This window comes from Bombina bombina, chromosome 5 (genome assembly GCF_027579735.1).
Source record: "Bombina bombina isolate aBomBom1 chromosome 5, aBomBom1.pri, whole genome shotgun sequence".
Classification (NCBI taxonomy): domain Eukaryota; kingdom Metazoa; phylum Chordata; class Amphibia; order Anura; family Bombinatoridae; genus Bombina; species Bombina bombina.
The window spans coordinates 479,023,308-479,039,066 of NC_069503.1; the positions used below are offsets into that span (position 1 = coordinate 479,023,308).

Consider the following 15,759-nt stretch of genomic DNA (forward strand, 5'->3'; position numbering starts at 1 on the left):
CTTTAGCCAAAGCGCTCTGCGCGCCACAATTGCAAACCCTGAATTTTTCGCCGCTAATCTAGCTAATTGCAAAGCGGCATCTAAAATAAAAGAATTAGCCAACTTAAGTGCGTGAACTCTGTCCATAACCTCCTCATACAGAGTCTCTCTACTGAGCGACTTTTCTAGTTCCTCGAACCAGAACCACGCTGCTGTAGTGACAGGAACAATGCACGAAATGGGTTGCAGGAGGTAACCTTGCTGTACAAAAATCTTTTTAAGCAAACCCTCCAATTTTTTATCCATAGGATCTTTGAAAGCACAATTATCCTCGATAGGAATAGTAGTGCGCTTGTTTAGAGTAGAAACTGCCCCCTCGACCTTAGGGACTGTCTGCCATAAGTCCTTTCTGGGGTCGACCATAGGAAATAATTTCTTAAATATAGGAGGGGGGACAAAAGGTATGCCGGGCTTCTCCCACTCCTTATTCACTATGTCCGCCACCCGCTTGGGTATAGGAAAAGTGTCGGGGTGCACCGGAACCTCTAGGAACTTGTCCATCTTGCATAATTTTTCTGGAATGACCAGGTTGTCACAATCATCCAGAGTAGATAACACCTCCTTAAGCAGTGCTCGGAGATGCTCCAATTTAAATTTAAATGTCACAACATCAGGTTCTGCCTGTTGAGAAATTCTACCTGAATCTGAAATTTCCCCATCTGACAAAACCTCCCTCATGGCCCCTTCAGATTGGTGTGAGGGTATGACAGAGCAATTATCATCAGCGCCCTCCTGCTCTACAGTGTTTAAAAAAGAGCAATCGCGCTTTCTCTGATATGCAGGCATTTTGGATAAAATATTTGCAATGGAGTTATCCATTAATGCCGTCAATTGTTGCATTGTAATAAGCATTGGCACGCTAGAAGTACTAGGGGCCTCCTGCGTGGGCAAAACTGGCATAGACACAGAAGGAGATGATGTAGAACTATGTCTACTCCCTTCATCTGATGAATCATCTTGGGCAACTTTACTATCTGTGACAGTACTGTCCTTACTTTGTTTGGACGCTATGGCACAATTATCACACAATTTTGAAGGGGGAGACACATTGGCTTTCATACATATAGAACATAGCTTATCTGAAGGCACAGACATGTTAAACAGGCTTAAACTTGTCAATAAAGTACAAAAAAACGTTTTAATACAAAAACGTTACTGTCTCTTTAAATTTTAAACAGGGCACACTTTATTACTGAATATGTGAAAAACTATGAAGGAATTGTTCAAAATTTACCAAATTTTCACCACAGTGTCTTAAAGCATTCAAAGTATTGCACCCCAAATTTCAGAGCTTTAACCCTTAAAATGAAGAAACCGGAGCCGGTTACAGTTTTAACCCCTCTACAGTCCCAGCTACAGCCTTTGCTGCGACTTTACCAAACCCAGGGGGGAATATGATACCAAATGAAGCCTTCTAGGAACCTTTTCAACTACTTTCAGATCCACACACATGCATCTGCATGTCTTGCTCTCAAAAGTAACTGCGCAGTAATGGCGCGAAAATAAGGCTCAGCCTACTACAGGGAAGGCCCTTCCTGACTGGAAAGGTGTCTAACCCAATGCCTGACGTTAAAAAAAAAAAAAAACGTTCCCCAAAGTTTATTAGTGTGAATTTCAACATAAAGATGCATAAAATGCCCAAATAAAGCAATCGATCTTGCCCATAAAGTGTCTACCAGTTTTATAGCCCATATTAAGCCCTTTATTCTGTTTGAGACTAAGAAAATGGCATACCGGTCCCCATGAGGGGAAATGACAGCCTTCCAGCATTACACAGTCTTGTTAGAAATATAGAAAAAATATAGTGGCAAGAGTCCCAAGAGATGGATAAAAAAACAGGCTTTATTAAATCAAATTAAAAAACAAAAAACAGCGAAAAAGTATCTAAAAGACTTAAGAGAAGAATGAGTAGATCAGTCTTACGCGTTTCGGCTAGCTGTTGCCGTAATCATAGACTGTAGCAAACAAACATTCTGAAGTCTATATATTCAAGTGCAATCAATTGCTTAATTAATTAAACTAATTCAGCTGTATTCTAGCAAGCAGAGAACAACAATGTTATAGGTGAAACAGAAAGCATTGATACTAACAGCTACATGTAGCCATTATAAGTAATCTATTACAAAGGCATGTTGTGCAGACAGACAAAATTTAGAGGAACATAAAAAATTAAATACAATGGTTGTTTTGATATACATATATATAAAGCTCTTATTTTAGAGAGTGATATACAAAATTTACAATAAACCATTTTATATAAAATGACAGGAGCATCAGGATAAGGGCCGACACTACTCCGCGTAAGTACGGGTGAAGCCCGAGACGTGACAGTCTAATTTATCATATTTATGATTTTCTGTGACCGCCGTGTCAAGTATACTGAGTGACCGCTTACTTTCCTTATTGTCCACATTGGTCATTGACTGTATTTGGCTCTTATATTTATGTTCCATATACACAGTGTGATACTGCTCATTTCTCACATTGTTAGAAATATGGCTAGTCATACCTTAAGCAGAAAAGTGTGCTGTTTCCCCCAACTGAAGTTACTTCATCTCAACAGTCCTATGTGGAAACAGCAAACGATTTTAGTTACTGCTGCTAAAATCATATCCCTCTCACAAACAGAACTCTTCATCTTTTTCTGTTTCAGAGTAAATAGTACATACCAGCACTATTTTAAAATAACAAACTCTTGATAGTAGAATAAAAAACTACAACTAAACACCACATACTCTTAACCATCTCCGTGGAGATGTTGCCTGTGCAACGGCAAAGAGAATGACTGGGGTGGGCGGAGCCTAGGAGGGACTATATGGACAGCTTTTGCTGTACTCTTTGCCATTTCCTGTTGGGGAAGAGATATTCCCACAAGTTACGGATGACGCCGTGGACCGGACACACCAATGTTGGAGAAACATAATTTATGTAAGAACTTACCTGATAAATTAATTTCTTTCATATTAGCAAGAGTCCATGAGCTAGTGACGTATGGGATATACATTCCTACCAGGAGGGGCAAAGTTTCCCAAACCTCAAAATGCCTACAAATACACCCCTCACCACACCCACAATTCAGTTTAACGAATAGCCAAGAAGTGGGGTGATAAGAAAGGAGCGAAAGCATCAAAAAAATAAGGAATTGGAATCATTGTGCTTTATACAAAAAAATCATAACCACCATAAAAAGGGTGGGTCTCATGGACTCTTGCTAATATGAAAGAAATGAATTTATCAAGTTCTTACATAAATTATGTTTTCTTTCATGTAATTAGCAAGAGTCCATGAGCTAGTGACATATGGGATAGCAGATACCCAAGATGTGGAACTTCCACGCAAGAGTCACTAGAGAGGGAGGGATAAAATAAAGACAGCCAATTCCGAGGAAAAAACATAATTTATGTAAGAACTTACCTGATAAATTCATTTCTTTCATATTAGCAAGAGTCCATGAGCTAGTGACGTATGGGATATACATTCCTACCAGGAGGGGCAAAGTTTCCCAAACCTTAAAATGCCTATAAATACACCCCTCACCACACCCACAAATCAGTTTAACGAATAGCCAAGAAGTGGGGTGATAAGAAAAAAGTGCGAAAGCATATACAATAAGGAATTGGAATAATTGTGCTTTATACAAAACAAATCATAACCACCACAAAAAGGGTGGGCCTCATGGACTCTTGCTAATATGAAAGAAATGAATTTATCAGGTAAGTTCTTACATAAATTATGTTTTCTTTCATGTAATTAGCAAGAGTCCATGAGCTAGTGACGTATGGGATAATGACTACCCAAGATGTGGATCTTTCCACGCAAGAGTCACTAGAGAGGGAGGGATAAAATAAAGACAGCCAATTCCTGCTGAAAATAATCCACACCCAAAATAAAGTTTGAAAAACATAAACAGAAGATTCAAACTGAAACCGCTGCCTGAAGTACTTTTCTACCAAAAACTGCTTCAGAAGAAGAAAACACATCAAAATGGTAGAATTTAGTAAAAGTATGCAAAGAGGACCAAGTTGCTGCTTTGCAAATCTGATCAACCGAAGCATCATTCTTAAACGCCCAGGAAGTAGAAACTGACCTAGTAGAATGAGCTGTAATCCTTTGAGGCGGAGTTTTACCCACCTCGACATAGGCATGATGAATTAAAGATTTCAACCAAGATGCCAAAGAAACGGCAGAAGCTTTCTGGCCTTTTCTAGAACCGGAAAAGATAACAAATAGATTAGAAGTCTTTCGGAAAGACTTAGTAGCTTCAACATAATATTTCAAAGCTCTAACAACATCCAAAGAACGCAACGATTTCTCCTTAGAATTCTTAGGATTAGGACATAATGAGGGAACCACAATTTCTCTACTAATATTGTTGGAATTCACAACCTTAGGTAAAAATTCAAAAGAAGTTCGCAACACCGCCTTATCCTGATAAAAAAATCAGAAAAGGAGACTCACAAGAAAGAGCAGATAATTCAGAAACTCTTCTGGCAGAAGAGATCGCCAAAAGGAACAAAACTTTCCAAGAAAGTAATTTAATGTCCAATAAATGCATGGGTTCAAAAGGAGGAGCTTGAAGAGCCCCAGAACCAAATACAAACTCCAAGGAGGAGAAACTGACTTGACAGGTTTTATACGAACAAAAGCTTGTACAAAACAATGAATATCAGGAAGATTAGCAATCTTTCTGTGAAAAAGAACAGAAAGAGCAGAGATTTGTCCTTTCAAAGAACTTGCGGATAAACCTTTATCTAAACCATCCTGAAGAAACTGTAAAATTCTCGGAATTCTAAATGAATGCCAAGAAAAATGATGAGAAAGACACCAAGAAATATAAGTCTTCCAGACTCTATAATATATCTCTCTAGATACAGATTTACGAGCCTGTAACATAGTATTAATCACAGAGTCAGAGAAACCTCTTTGACCAAGAATCAAGCGTTCAATCTCCATACCTTTAAATTTAAGGGTTTGAGATCCTGATGGAAAAAAAGGACCTTGCGACAGAAGGTCTGGTCTTAGCGGAAGAGTCCAAGTATGGCAAGAGGCCATCCGGACAAGATCCGTATACCAAAACCTGTCAGGCCATGCCGGAGCTACCAGCAGAACAAATGAGCATTCCTTCAGAATCTTGGCGATTACTCTTGGAAGAAGAAATAGAGGCGGAAAGATATAGGCAGGATGATACTTCCAAGGAAGTGATAATGCATCCACTGCTTCCGCCTGAGGATCCCGGGATCTGGACAGATACCTGGGAAGTTTCTTGTTTAGATGAGACGCCATCAGATCTATTTCTGGAAGCTTCCACATTTGAACAATCTGAAGAAAAACCTCTGGGTGAAGAGACCATTCGCCCGGATGCAACGTTTGACGACTGAGATAATCCGCTTCCCAATTGTCTATACCTGGGATATGAACCGCAGAGATTAGACAGGAGCTGGATTCCGCCCAAACCAGAATTCGAGATACTTCTTTCATAGCCAGAGGACTGTGAGTCCCTCCTTGATGATTGATGTATGCCACAGTTGTGACATTGTCTGTCTGAAAACAAATGAACGATTCTCTCTTCAGAAGAGGCCAATACTGAAGAGCTCTGAAAATTGCACGGAGTTCCAAAATATTGATCGGTAATCTCACCTCCTGAGATTCCCAAACTCCTTGTGCCGTCAGAGATCCCCACACAGCTCCCCAACCTGTAAGACTTGCATCTGTTGAAATTACAGTCCAGGTCGAAAGAACAAAAGAAGCCCCCTGAAATAAACGATGGTGATCTGTCCACCACGTTAGAGAGAGTGTCGTACAATCGGTTTTAAAGATATTAATTGAGATATCTTTGTGTAATCCCTGCACCATAGATTCAGCATACAGAGCTGAAGAGGTCGCATGTGAAAACGAGCAAAGGGGATCGCGTCCGATGCAGCAGTCATAAGACCTAGAATTTCCATGCATAAGGCTACCGAAGGGAATGATTGTGACTGAAGGTTTCGACAAGCTGAAATCAATTTTAGACGTCTCTTGTCTGTCAAAGACAGAGTGAGTCATGGACACTGAATCTATCTGGAAACCCAGAAAGGTTACCCTTGTCTGAGGAGTCAATGAACTTTTTAGTGAATTGATCCTCCAACCATGATCTTGAAGAAACAACACAAGTCGATTCGTATGAGATTCTGCTAAATGTAAAGACTGAGCAAGTACCAAGATATCGTCCAAATAAGGAAATACCACAATACCCTGTTCTCTGATTACAGACAGAAGGGCACCGAGAACCTTTGTAAAAATTCTTGGAGCTGTAGCTAGGCCAAACGGCAGAGCCACAAACTGGTAATGCTTGTCCAGAAAAGAGAATCTCAGGAACTGATAATGATCTGGATGAATCGGAATATGCAGATATGCATCCTGTAAATCTATTGTGGACATATAATGCCCTTGTTGAACAAAAGGCAAGATAATCCTTACAGTTACCATTTTGAACATTGGTATCCTTACATAACGATTCAATATTTTTAGATCCAGAACTGGTCTGAAGGAATTCTCCTTCTTTGGTACAATGAAGAGATTCGAATAAAACCCCAGCCCCTGTTCCAGAACTGGAACTGGCATAATTATTCCAGCCAACTCTAGATCTGAAACACATTTCAGAAATGCTTGAGCTTTCACTGGATTTACTGGGACACGGGAAAGAAAAAATCTCTTTGCAGGAGGTCTTATCTTGAAACCAATTCTGTACCCTTCTGAAACAATGTTCTGAATCCAAAGATTGTGAACAGAATTGATCCATATTTCTTTGAAAAAACGTAACCTGCCCCCTACCAGCTGAGCTGGAATGAGGGCCGCACCTTCATGTGGACTTAGAAGCTGGCTTTGCTTTTCTAGAAGGCTTGGATTTATTCCAGACTGGAGATGGCTTCCAAACTGAAACTGCTCCTGAGGATGAAGGATCAGGCTTTTGTTCTTTGTTGAAACGAAAGGAACGAAAATGATTATTAGCCCTGTTTTTACCCTTAGATTTTATATCCTGTGGTAAAAAAGTTCCTTTCCCACCAGTAACAGTTGAGATAATAGAATCCAACTGAGAACCAAATAATTTGTTACCCTGGAAAGAAATGGAAAGTAGAGTTGATTTAGAAGACATATCAGCATTCCAAGTTTTAAGCCATAAAGCTCTTCTAGCTAAAATAGCTAGAGACATAAACCTGACATCAACTCTGATAATATCAAAAATGGCATCACAGATAAAATTATTAGCATGTTGAAGAAGAATAATAATATTATGAGAATCATGATCTGTTACTTGTTGCGCTAAAGTTTCCAACCAAAAAGTTGAAGCTGCAGCAACATCAGCCAATGATATAGCAGGTCTAAGAAGATTACCTGAACACAGATAAGCTTTTCTTAGAAAGGATTCAATTTTCATATCTAAAGGATCCTTAAAGGAAGTACCATCTGACGTAGGAATAGTAGTACGTTTAGCAAGGGTAGAAATAGCCCCATCAACTTTTAGGGATTTTGTCCCAAAATTCTAATCTGTCAGACGGCACAGGATATAATTGCTTAAAACGTTTAGAAGGAGTAAATGAATTACCAAAATTATTCCATTCTCTGGAAATTACTTCAGAAATAGCACCAGGAACAGGAAAAACTTCTGGAATAACCACAGGAGATTTAAAGACCTTATCTAAACGTTTAGATTTAGTATCAAGAGGACCAGAATCCTCTATTTCTAATGCAATTAATACTTCTTTAAATAAAGAACGAATAAATTCCATCTTGAACAAATACAAAGATTTATCAGCATCAACCTCTGAGACAGAAACCTCTGAACCAGAAGAACCATTATCAGTATCAGAATGATGATGTTCATTTAAAAATTCATCTGAAAAAAGAGAAGTTTTAAAAGACTTTTATGTATACTAGAAGGAGAAATAACAGACATAGCCTTCTTAATGGATTTAGAAACAAAATCTCTTATGTTATCAGGAACACTCTGAGTATTAGATGTTGACGGAACAGCAACAGGTAATGTAACAGTACTAAAGGAAATTTTATCTGCATTAACAAGTTTGTCATAACATTTAATACAAACAACAGCTGAAGGAACAGATACCAAAAGTGATACACTTAGCTTTGGTAGCTCCAGCACCGGGCAGCGATTTTCCTGAAGTATCTTCTGACTCAGTTGCAACGTGGAACATCTTGCGATATGTAATAGAAAAAACAACATATAAAGCAAAATTGATCAAATTCCTTAAATGACAGTTTCAGGAATGGGAAAAAAATGCCAGTGAACAAGCTTCTAGCAACCAGAAGCAATAAATAATGAGACTTAAATAATGTGGAGACAAAAGTGATGCCCATATTTTTTTAGCGCCAAATAAGACGCCCACATTATTTGGCGCCTAAATGCTTTTGGCGCCAAAAATGACGCCACATCCGGAACGCCGACACTTTTGACGCAAAAGAACGTCAAAAATGACGCAACTTCCGGCGACACGTATGACGCCGGAAACAGAAAAAAAAATTTGCGCCAAAAAAGTCTGCGCCAAGAATGACGCAATAAAATGAAGCATTTTCAGCCCCCGTGAGCCTAACAGCCCACAGGGAAAAAGTCAATTTTTTAAGGTAAGAAAAAATGATTGATTCAAATGCATTATCCCAAATATGAAACTGACTGTCTGAAAATAAGGAATGTTGAACATCCTGAGTCAAGGCAAATAAATGTTTGAATACATATATTTAGAACTTTATAAAAAAGTGCCCAACAATAGCTTAGAGTGTCACAGAAAATAAGACTTACTTACCCCAGGACACTCATCTACATGTTTGTAGAAAGCCAAACCAGTACTGAAACGAAAATCAGCAGAGGTAATGGTATATATATATATAAGAGTATATCGTCGATCTGAAAAGGGAGGTAAGAGATGAATCTCTACGACCGATAACAGAGAACCTATGAAATAGACCCCGTAGAAGGAGATCATTGCATTCAAATAGGCAATACTCTCCTCACATCCCTCTGACATTCACTGCACGCTGAGAGGAAAACCGGGCTCCAACCTGCTGCGGAGCGCATATCAACGTAGAATCTAGCACAAACTTACTTCACCAAAGTTTGTAAAACCTATTTGTGGGTGTGGTGAGGGGTGTATTTATAGGCATTTTAAGGTTTGGGAAACTTTGCCCCTCCTGGTAGGAATGTATATCCCATACGTCACTAGCTCATGGACTCTTGCTAATTACATGAAAGAAATAATCCACAACCCAAATCAAAAGTTTTAATCTAAATAATGAAAAATGAAAAAAACTGAAATCATAAGCAGAAGAATCAAACGGAAACAGCTGACTGAAGTACTTTTCTACCAAAAACTGCTTCAGAAGAAGAAAAAACATCAAAATGGTAGAATTTAGTAAAAGTATGCAAAGAAGACCAAGTTGCTGCTTTGCAAATCTGATCAACGGAAGCTTAATTCTTAAAAGCCCAGGAAGTAGAAACTGACCTAGTAAAATGAGCCGTAATCCTTTGAGGCGGGGACTTACCCGACTCCACATAAGCATGATGAATCAAAGACTTTAACCAAGACGCCAAAGAAATGGCAGAAGCTTTCTGACCTTTCCTGGAACCAGAAAAGATAACAAATAGACTAGAAGTCTTTCTAAAATCTTTAGTAGCTTCAACATAATATTACAAAGCTCTTACTACATCCAAAGAATGTAAAGATCTCTCCTTCGAATTCTTAGGATCAGGACACAATGAAGGGACAACAATTTCTCTACTAATGTTGTTAGAATTCAAAACCTTAGGTAAAAATTGAAATGAAGTCCGCAACACCGCCTTATCCTGATGAAAAATCAGAAAAGGAGATTCACAAGAAAGAGCAGATAACTCAGAAACTCTTCTAGCAGAAGAGATGGCCAAAAGGAACAAAAAACTTTCCAAGAAAGTAATTTAATATCCAGAGAATGCATAGGTTCAAACGGAGGAGCCTGTAAAGCCCTCAGAACCAAATTAAGACTCCAAGGAGGAGAGATTGACTTAATGACAGGCTTGATACGAACCAAAGCCTGTACAAAACAATGAATATCAGGAAGATTAGCAATCTTTCTGTGAAAAAGAACAGAAAGAGCAGAGATCTGTCCTTTCAAAGAACTTGCAGATAAACCTTTATCCAAACCATCCTGAAGGAACTGTAAAATTCTAGGAATTCTAAAAGAATGCCAAGAGAATTTATGAGAAGAACACCAAGAAATGTAAGTCTTCCAGACTCGATAATAAATCTTCCTAGACACAGATTTACGAGCCTGTAACATAGTATTAATAACCGAGTCAGAGAAACCCCTATGACTAAGAATCAAGCGTTCAATTTCCATACCTTCAAATTTAATGATTTGAGATCCTGATGGAAAAATGGGCCTTGAGATAGAAGGTCTGGTCTTAATGGAAGTGTCCAAGGTTGGCAACTGGCCATCCGAATGAGATCCGCATACCAAAACCTGTGAGGCCATGCTGGAGCCACCAGCAGAACAAACGAACGTTCAATTAGAATTTTGGAAATCACTCTTGGAAGAAGAACTAGAGGCGGAAAGATATAGGCAGGATGATAATTCCAAGGAAGCGACAACGCGTCCACTGCTTCCGCCTGAGGATCCCTGGATCTGGACAGATACCTGGGAAGTTTCTTGTTTAGATGAGAGACCATCAGAACTATTTCTGGAAGTCCCCAGATCTGAACAATCTGAAGAAATACCACTGGGTGAAGAGACCATTCGCCCGGATGTAACGTCTGGCGACTTAGATAATCCGCTTCCCAATTGTCTACACCTGGGATGTGAACCGCAGAAATTAGACAGGAGCTGGATCCGCCCATACAAGTATCCGAGATACTTCTTTCATAGCTTGAGGACTGTGAGTCCCACCTTGATGATTGACATAAGCCACGGTTGTGACATTATCCGCCTGAAAACAAATAAACGATTCTTTCTTCAGAAGAGGCCAGAACTGAAGAGCTCTGAAAATCGCACGGAGTTCCAAAATGTTGATTGGTAATCTCGCCTCCTGAGATTCCCAAACCCCCTGCGCTGTCAGAGATCCCCATACAGCTCCCCAACCTAAAAGACTCGCATCTGTTGAGATAACAGTCCAGGTTGGACGAACAAAGGAGGCCCCTTGAATTAAACGATGGTGATCCAACCACCAAGTCAGAGAAGATCGAACATTGGGATTTAAGGATATTATTTGTGATATCCTTGTATAATCCCTGCACCACTGGTTCAGCATACAAAGCTGAAGAGGTCTCATGTGAAAACGAGCAAAAGGGATTGCGTCCGATGCAGCAGTCATGAGACCTAGAATTTCCATGCAAAAAACTACCGAAGGGAATGATTGAGACTGAAGGGTTCGACAAGCTGAAACCAACTTCAGACGTCTCTTTTCTGTAAAAGACAAAGTCATGGACACAATCTATTTGAAAGCCCAAAAAGGTTACCTTTGTCTGAGGAATCAAAGAACTCTTTGGTAAATTGATCCTCCAACCATGTTTTTGAAGAAACAACACAAGTTGATTCGTATGAGATTCTGCAGAATGTAAAGACTGAGCAAGTACCAAGATATCGTCCAAATAAGGAAATACCGCAATACCCTGTTCTCTGATTACAGAGAGAAGGGAACCGAGAACCATTGAAAAGATCCTTGGAGCTGTTGCTAGGCCAAACGGAAGGGCAACAAACTGGTAATGCTTGTCTAGAAAAGAGAATCTCAGAAACTGATAGTGATCTGGATGAATTGGAATATGAAGATATGCATCCTGTAAATCTATTGTGGACATATAATGCCCTTGCTGAACAAAAGGCAGAATAGTCCTTATAGTCACCATTTTGAATGTTGGAATTCTCACATAACGATTCAATATTTTTAGATCCAGAACTGGTCTGAAGGAATTCTCCTTCTTTGGTACAATGAATAGATTTGAGTAAAACCCCAGACCCTGTTCCAGAACTGGAACTGGCATAATTACCCCAGCCAACTCTAGATCTGAAACACATTTCAGAAATGCCTGAGCCTTCACTGGGTTTACTGGAATGCGAGAGAGAAAAAATCTTCTCACAGGAGGTCTTATCTTGAAACATATTCTGTATCCTTGAGAAACAATGTTCTGAATCCTAAGACTGTGAATCGAATTGATCCAAATATCAATTCCTGCCCCCTACCAGCTGTGCTGGAATGAGGGCCGCACCTTCATGCGGATTTAGGAGCTGGTTTTGACTTTCTAAAAGGCTTGGATTTATTCCAGACTGGAGAAGGTTTCCAAACGGAAACCGTTCCTTTAGGGGAAGGATCAGGCTTCTGTTCTTTATTCTGACGAAAGGAACGAAAACGATTAGCAGCCCTGTATTTACCTTTAGATTTTTTGTCCTGAGGCAAAAAGGTTCCTTTCCCCCCAGTAACAGTTGAAATAATAGAATCCAACTGTGAACCAAATAATTTATTACCTTGGAAAGAAAGAGAAAGCAAAGTTGACTTAGAAGTCATATCTGCATTCCAAGACTTAAGCCATAAAGCTCTTCTAGCTAAAATAGCTAAAGACATATACCTGACATCAATTCTGATGATATCGAAAATGGCATCACAAATAAAGTTATTAGCATGTTGAAGGAGTTTAACAATGCTATAAGCATTATGGTCTGACACTTGTTGCGCTAAAGCCTCCAACCAGAAAGTTGAAGTTGCAGCAAAATCAGCCAAAGAAATAGCAGGTCTAAGAAGATTACCTGAGCATAAATAAGCTCTCCTTAGAAAGGATTCAATCTTCCTGTCTAAAGGATCCTTAAAGGAAGTACTATCCGCCGTAGGAATAGTAGTACGTTTAGCAAGAGTAGAAATAGCCCCATCAACTTTAGGGATTTTATCCCAAAACTCTAATCTTATCAGATGGCACAGGGTACAATTTCCTAAACCTTTGAGAAGGAGTAAATGAAGTACCCAGACCATTCCATTCCCTAGAAATTACTTCTGAAATATCATCAGGAACTGGAAAAACTTCAGGAATAACTACATGAGGTTTAAAAACCGAATTTAAACGCTTAGTAGTCTAGAGGACTAGAATCCTCCATATCTAATGCAATTAACACTTCTTTAAGTAAAGAACGAATAAACTCCATCTTAAATAAATATGAAGATTTATCAGTGTCAATATCTGAGGCAGAATCTTCTGAACCAGATAGATCCTCATCAGAAACAGATAAGTCAGAATGATGACGGTCACTTAAAAATTCATCTGAAATATGAGAAGTTTTAAAAGACCTTTTACGCTTACAAGGAGGAATAACAGACAGAGCCTTCCTAACAGATTTAGAAACAAATTCTTTTACATTAACAGGGACATCCTGAACATTAGATGTTGAAGGAACAACAACAGGTAATGGATTATTACTAATGGAAACACAATCTGCATTAGAAAGTTTATCATGACAGTTATCACAAACAACAGCTGGAGGAACAGTTACCAAAAGTTTACAACAGATGCACTTAACTTTGGTAGAACCAGCATCAGGCAGCGTCTTTCCAGAAGTAGATTCTGATCCAGGGTCATGTTGAGACATCTTGCAATATGTAATAGAAAAAACAACATATAAAGCAAAATTATCAAATTCCTTAAATGACAGTTTCAGGTATGGGAAAAAATGCCAAATGAACAAGCCTCTAGCAACCAGAAGCAATGAAAAATGAGACTGAAATAATGTGAAAAAAAGGTGGAGACAAAAATGACGCCCACATTTTTTGGCACCAAAAATGACGCCCACATTATTGGCGCCAAGTACAACGCCCATATTTTTTGGCGCCAAGAATGACGCCACATCCTGTGACGCTGAAAAAAACAACGCCCACAATTTTGGCGCAAAAAAAACGTCTGAACGTCAAAAATGACGCAACCATACACAAACTTCCGGTGTCAATTAGAGCGCCGGAAATGACAACATTTTTGCGCCAAAAAAGTCTGCGCCAAGAATGACGCAATAAATTGAAGCATTTTCAGCCCCCGCGAGCCTAACAGCCCACAGGGAAAAAAAGTCAATTGAAAAAAATTCTTTTAAGGTAAGAAAAAAATATTTCATATGCATTATCCCAAATAATGAAACTGACTGTCTGAAATAAGGAATACTGATTATCCTGAATCATGGCAAATATAAGTTTAAACACATATATTTAGAACTTTACATATAAAGTTAAAAATAAGACTTACTTACCCTAAGACACTCATCTACATATAGTAGACAGCCAAACCAGTACTGAAACGAGAATCAGTAGAGGTAATGGTATATAAGAGTATATCGTCGATCTGAAAAGGGAGGTAAGAGATGAATCTCTACGACCGATAACAGAGAACCTATGAAATATATCCCCTAGAGGAAGACCATTGAATTCAAATAGGCAATACTCTCTTCACATCCCTCTGACATTCACTGCACTCAGAGGAAAACCGGGCTCCAGCTTGCTGCGAAGCGCATATCAACGAAGAATCTAGCACAAACTTACTTCACCACCTCCATGGGAGGCAAAGTTTGTAAAACTGAATTGTGGGTGTGGTGAGGGGTGTATTTGTAGGCATTTTGAGGTTTGGGAAACGTTGCCCCTCCTGGTAGGAATGTATATCCCATACGTCACTAGCTCATGGACTCTTGCTAATTACATGAAAGAAAACACTAATAATTAGATATAATATTCATAGTGCAGAAAAAAATACATCTTCTGTGTAGGGGAAAGCCCGAAATGCAACAAATGTATCCATGGCAAATATAGAATATGTATATTATTATGTAAACTTACCAATTAAAGGATTTTTTCTTGCTGGATTCTCAATAAATTCAAGCAAAGACATGTTCTTAAAGTCTTAAAAGAAAAACAAGAACAAAATGTTACATTCACAAACTAAATCAAAAGCAAAGTCAATAATGTGGCGATGTTTTATGAAGGGATCATGGAAGTTATTTTCTGTTGAAGGCCCAGATGAATGAATAACATTTATTGGAATTTTAAGCATGCATAAAAATACTATATACAGTACATACACATACTGTACATATATACATACAGTGGGTATTGAAAAGAATCACCCCCCTTGAAAAACAGAATTTATGTTTACCTGATAAATTACTTTCTCCAACGGTGTGTCCGGTCCACGGCGTCATCCTTACTTGTGGGATATTCTCTTCCCCAACAGGAAATGGCAAAGAGCCCAGCAAAGCTGGTCACATGATCCCTCCTAGGCTCCGCCTACCCCAGTCATTCGACCGACGTTAAGGAGGAATATTTGCATAGGAGAAACCATATGTTACCGTGGTGACTGTAGTTAAAGAAAATAAATTATCAGACCTGATTAAAAAAACCAGGGCGGGCCGTGGACCGGACACACCGTTGGAGAAAGTAATTTATCAGGTAAACATAAATTCTGTTTTCTCCAACATAGGTGTGTCCGGTCCACGGCGTCATCCTTACTTGTGGGAACCAATACCAAAGCTTTAGGACACGGATGAAGGGAGGGAGCAAATCAGGTCACCTAAATGGAAGGCACCACGGCTTGCAAAACCTTTCTCCCAAAAATAGCCTCAGAAGAAGCAAAAGTATCAAATTTGTAAAATTTAGAAAAAGTGTGCAGTGAAGACCAAGTCGCTGCCTTACATATCTGATCAACAGAAGCCTCGTTCTTGAAGGCCCATGTGGAAGCCACA

The 15,759-nt window shown here is 39.1% G+C and overlaps 1 protein-coding gene across 1 annotated transcript in view; it reads right to left on the bottom strand.

Annotated features, from left to right (window-relative positions):
- The window catches only part of LOC128660490 (uncharacterized), a gene marked incomplete in the record, with an annotated part of 570,712 nt that overhangs the window by 286,684 nt on the left and 268,269 nt on the right, over positions 1 to 15,759 (bottom strand). The window contains 1 exon segment of the mRNA XM_053714367.1: positions 14,858 to 14,920. Within this exon segment, the coding sequence (XP_053570342.1) occupies positions 14,858 to 14,920 (63 nt within the window).